The following is a 5177-nucleotide window of genomic DNA, read 5'->3' on the forward strand; positions in this document are numbered from 1 at the left end:
CCCCTCAATACAAATGGTCCATAAGAGACAACCTTTTCTGGGGCAGACTAGGGTCCCAGGATTTCAATGCACAGCATGCCCAAATGAGCTGCTCCATTTGCTCCAGATAGGCTGAGGGGGAGAATATGAAAAATGCTAAAACATATACGTTTTATGCTCTTTTATGGACAATGCAAAAAACCTTTTTTTTCAAATGTCCATACGAGAACCTTGACTCATTATGACAGTCCTGAACCAAAAACTGCTAATAAAAACAAAATGATAATTCCCGCTTTCAAAATGCCACCTGTAAAGAATTCAAAATTGACTGAGAACCAAATAATTGACCTAAAGACCCTGTTAAAAAATAATTTAAGTAATTAAGAATGTGACACTAGAAAATCTCACAATTCTTAATCACGGTATCTAGTTGCTGTACTACAATCAGGTGATCAAAAAAGCAAGCTATGCTTTCCGATAACCAGCGCTGCAAGGCAAAAGCTACTATACCATCCAAAAGTATACTATCACAAAGACAGAGTGCAACAATTTACTTATGATAGTATGATGGATGGTATTGGGGTGGCGCACCATATCCATCATAGGCAGTTGGCCTAACATAATAATCAGATGGCACATATGGTTCTGATGAGTATAGATGGGAACTAGAAGGGCTTGGATCCCCAGAAAAACCCACAGGGGCTCCTGGATAACCATACAACCCAGCTGATGAACCCATGTAAGGGGCAACAGTAGGACTCTGGCCCACCATGCCATAGGGCACAGCTGATAAGCTCCCATATGAAGCTGGATGCTCTGGCAACAAACCTGCTGACTGTAGATGAGATTGTTGATATTGGGGAATTGTTGAATTCATGCCACCAACATTTATTGGTGCTGCTGCAGGACTAACTGGAGAATCCATTCGAGGACGCTTGTTTCCACTCTGTTGCTGCTGCTGGTGCCGGTTCTGCTGCGGCTGATAAGATTTGGCAGGAGGAGCTGCTGCAGGTTTTTTGATGTTTTCTGCCCGCTTCTGTAGCTTCTCAATAAGCCCTTCAAGGTCTGCCCGTGGATACTCAGAGTCAAGATTGTGGTCTTCAATAACTTTAATAACTGACTTCAATGCACCCACTTCTTTGGCTATGCCCTCATTCTGTAAGAAACTTAGTTAGTATATCCACAGGACATTTGATTTTGAATTACACATGGTATATTGGAAATCATGCAAGGCAATGGAAAATTACCAATGACTTGCGAGAATGATTTCCGTCGTTGACAACTTTCCTAGCAGCCTTCTTGGCATCCTCTAAATGGGCTTTCAAGAGGGGGACTGGTGGAAACTTTTCAGTCAGCTCAAATTCAAAAATAAATTTGACAGCCTGAAGTTGCTTTCCCTTACTTACAAGTTTCTGAATGAGATCTGCAGAGCACCAAAAAATAAAATCATTTGAATTTTACTTCAGATTACCCAAGAGCAGGCACCAAAATTCTCCATATGACAGTTTACATCCAAGACAGTGATCCTCCTGTGAATCAAATATTGTAAAGCTTTGAAAAGCTTAACAGCAATTTATAAACCCTGCCTCAAAATAAGTTCACATATGCATAGCAATGCCGCTATGAATCAAGTATATGCTAAACAAGACAATATTACAATAATTCCAGAAACATAATCTCTCCTTCTATACTTCCTTTGAACCCAATAAAAAGGTCATACTCAGTGCAGAGCAGGTCTTAGGAGAGTTAGTTGGTAAGCATCCTTACTCCCAATTTTGGAGAGGCTTATTCCTAGACTCAAACCCACAACACATCACTTGGCTGGAGGACACCTGCCATCACACCAAGGTCCAACCACTTTCTTCTGAATCCATTAAATCTTCTTGAGATGCTGCGTGATTAATAAGACAAAATGGGCTCGCTATATTCTCTTCGAGCCTTTTAATCTCCATTATTTCTATGGCTTTGAGAGGGCTAGAGGCTACCATGCCCATGATTTTTAATTAGCCTTTCTAAACATAAACAACAGCTTGCATTATTCCATTCTGTCACCAAGTTCCCAATTCAAATTTAATGTTAGAAATTCAAGTTTTAAACTTTCCTTTCTCTTAATCACAATAACTAATTATTTATGTTAGACAGATTATTCTAAGTGGAAATTTTGAAATATTCCACTACATTTAACTTCTTACTATAATATCAAGACTTGGCCTTGCCCCATCATGGCCTTCAGTACTTGGTACCCGGCAACAACTTACACTAAATGTTCCGTTGCAGGGCCTATTTTGGCAAATTTAAGACTGAAAAACCACCTGTATTTGACAGGCCTACGCTAACTAATAAAAGTTGATACAGAACCGAAAATTCTTGTTTATGTTGACATTATGATCAATGTACCATAGACATACAGACATTACAAGTATGATAACAGAAAGATAAAACATCAAACACAATCAGCTAAGACATTCTACATAACAACAAGCACACAACATAAAAGCAAAACGACAATTCAACCAGCTTACCGGCGGCTTTATCCCCCAAACCAAAAACTTTGCACAACACCGCAGACTGCCGATACTGCGCAATGATAACAAGATAATCCACAAGGTCATCCTCATTGAAGATGGACCGCAACCCATAGGCCGCCACCAAATGCAGCAACCCCAGCACCTCAAACGTGTGCATCTCAATGTTTCTCTCCTTCCCTATCCACTTCAAAGCCAACTCCTTGGCTCTCTCCCTCACTTCCTCACTCACATTGGCCTTAATCTTCATAAGTTCCTCCAACAAAAGCACACAACACCTCTTTGAGCCACCCAATTCCCAATCTTTATTATTCTTATTCTTCAAATTCACACTATTATCCTTATAAAACCAATCCATTGCATCCAAAACCAATGCAGCCGGGTCCGGAGCACATAACAATGCACCAGGGAGCTCATCCCTGACTGTTTTTCTCTCATTTGGCCCATTTGGGTACTCAATTAAGAACTTCCTCAACCCCAACCCATCCATATTCTCACAAAAAGCCTTTAACTCGGGCCTAGGCTTAACTATTTGACCCGAACCCACGTCACCATCCTGGTCAACCCGGGTTTTGGTCATCTGGGTCGGAGTTTTTGATGAAAAAGGAGGGACCTTTGGGGTGGTTTGTGCGCTTGGCGCTTGTGAGCTTGATGGCGCCGTTGAAGCGTTTGGCTGAGTTGACTCGGCCTGTTTTTGCAACTCGAGCGATTCGAGGTGTTGGAATCGTTGATTGAGCGAGTTTTGGAGGGAGGTGAAGTGGGAATCAAGTTCTGACCATGTGAGAGAGAAAGAGGAGAGGAGGGAAGAGTGGGATTGGAGGTCATCGAAGGCCTTTTTGAGGTTCTCTTTCTTAGAGTCTATGAGTTTCAGAGCTGCTGAGATTGTCTTCAGCGTTGCCATGATTAGAACAAAAATTTGGGATTTTTGGGAAGATTGGTATAACAGGATTCAAGGTCTCTGAATGAAGACAAAGTTCTAAGACCCTGTTGATTTTGTGTTTGTGTTACTGTTTTACGATGGGGTGAAGTTTGCTCTGTTCCTGAGAACACGTGTTTTAAGATTGCGGTTTAACGGTACACAGAAGAATTGTGATTTTAAAAAGACGTTTTGTCTTTCGTAATGCACGGTTCGTTTAATTTGAGGAGTTTTGTTTGTGAGAAATTGGGTTGTAAAACATCGATTTTAAGGTGTGGGAGATTTGTTTGTGTTTGAAAAGGCTTGGGTTTATAAGGCGTTTGTGGAAACTGAAATGGTTCGGTTTTTAAAATGTGTAAGCCCAGTCCAGATGTTTTAAACAGGCCAATATCATGTCCAATTAGCAAGGCCTAGGAAGAAAGAAAGATGATTCTACGGCCACACTTGCCTTTTCTCAACAATGATTTCAGGATTTTTTTTTTTTTTTTTTTTTTGATGAACGAAAAAATGAATAGGAGCCAATCTAAGTTTGCGTTCAAGACCATTCAGCTAAAAAAAAAGACTAATATTTAGTATTTTTCCTTCCTAATATATATATATATATATATATCACTCAATATTTCATTCTTCCTCTCAGGTAATAGTGTGTACCATCATTGTCAAAAAAAAAAAATAGTGTGTACCATTATATTTAATGTTAGCTAGCCTAATTAGTAATCATAAATTTAGGGACATAATTTTTTTCTCAATTGTTGTTTTAGCTTATTATGATTAGAGTATACGTGATATTTCTCAATTTGGTTGGCAAGACTAGGCGATAAGATTTCAAAAATCATAGGTATTTTCAAAATTTTAGGTTTTCAAATGACTAATAAGAATCACTTAAAAAAAAAAATCTCAAATCTATTTCTTAACTTCTCTTATTTAACTTAGCATCATATATAGTTGTTTTTCACTAAAATTTTATGGAAAACAACTCCATCTCACACAAAACTAAATAGTAAAAACAACTTTATCTCAAGAGAAGCTAAATCAGGGAAATTAAGAAAGTGTTTTTCAACTCAATTTAAGGTCACTATCAAATATAGGTGATAATTTTCTAGAAAATACTTTCTGAAAAATGATTTATTTTTCAGAAAATATGATGATGAAATTAATAGAAAACACATTCAATTTCCTCTTATTCTTCCCAATTTTGAGTGATTGAAAACTGGGCATATAAGGTAAACCTTCTATTAATCTCCCAAACAAGAAAAATGGAAAATAATATTCTTAACTCAAATAAGAAATTTATTTTTTTCTTTACATTCCATTTCTTCCTATTTTTTTTTTTCCCAAACAAGTTGTCTCAAAGGCTGCCCTCCGTGGCTGCCGCTAAAAAAAACCAACTCACTTGTCACTAGCACTATTATCCCTCCATGGCTAAAACTCACCTTACCCATATTTGTATCCATTTCAAGAAAACCACACGCGCACACACCACAATCTAATGTTTGCCGCCACAAATAATGCCCCACACACATGCATCCACGCACACATACAGAGTGGGAGAGAGGAATGAAGTCACCATCCTATTTTTTCCTTTTCATTCCCTCCATGAATGAAAGGATTGGAAAGTGTGGACCCAGTGGAGAACATTCCCCATTCCTTCACACTTCTTTCCTTCCAACAAAGGAAACTTTAGTCTTCCTTCTCTCTCCCATCTCTTTCTATCGTCCTTAAAATCCTCTCTTCCAAACAAGGGGATGAAATGATTA

General features: G+C 38.6%; 1 protein-coding gene across 1 annotated transcript; it reads right to left on the reverse strand.

Moving 5' to 3' along the window:
• Nucleotides 1-245: 245 nt before the first annotated feature.
• LOC112006029 (FRIGIDA-like protein 1) lies at nt 246-3507 on the reverse strand. The gene is made up of 3 exons (XM_024038341.2): nt 2502-3507; nt 1227-1402; nt 246-1135 (listed from the first exon to the last, which is right to left on the reverse strand). Exons 1-3 carry the CDS (start codon nt 3403-3405, stop codon nt 530-532), a joined length of 1686 nt encoding a protein of 561 aa, XP_023894109.1. The 5' UTR covers nt 3406-3507; the 3' UTR covers nt 246-529.
• Nucleotides 3508-5177: the final 1670 nt, after the last annotated feature.

Source organism: Quercus suber, unplaced genomic scaffold, assembly GCF_002906115.3.
Source record: "Quercus suber isolate HL8 unplaced genomic scaffold, Cork oak 2.0 scaffold_350, whole genome shotgun sequence".
NCBI lineage: Eukaryota > Viridiplantae > Streptophyta > Magnoliopsida > Fagales > Fagaceae > Quercus > Quercus suber.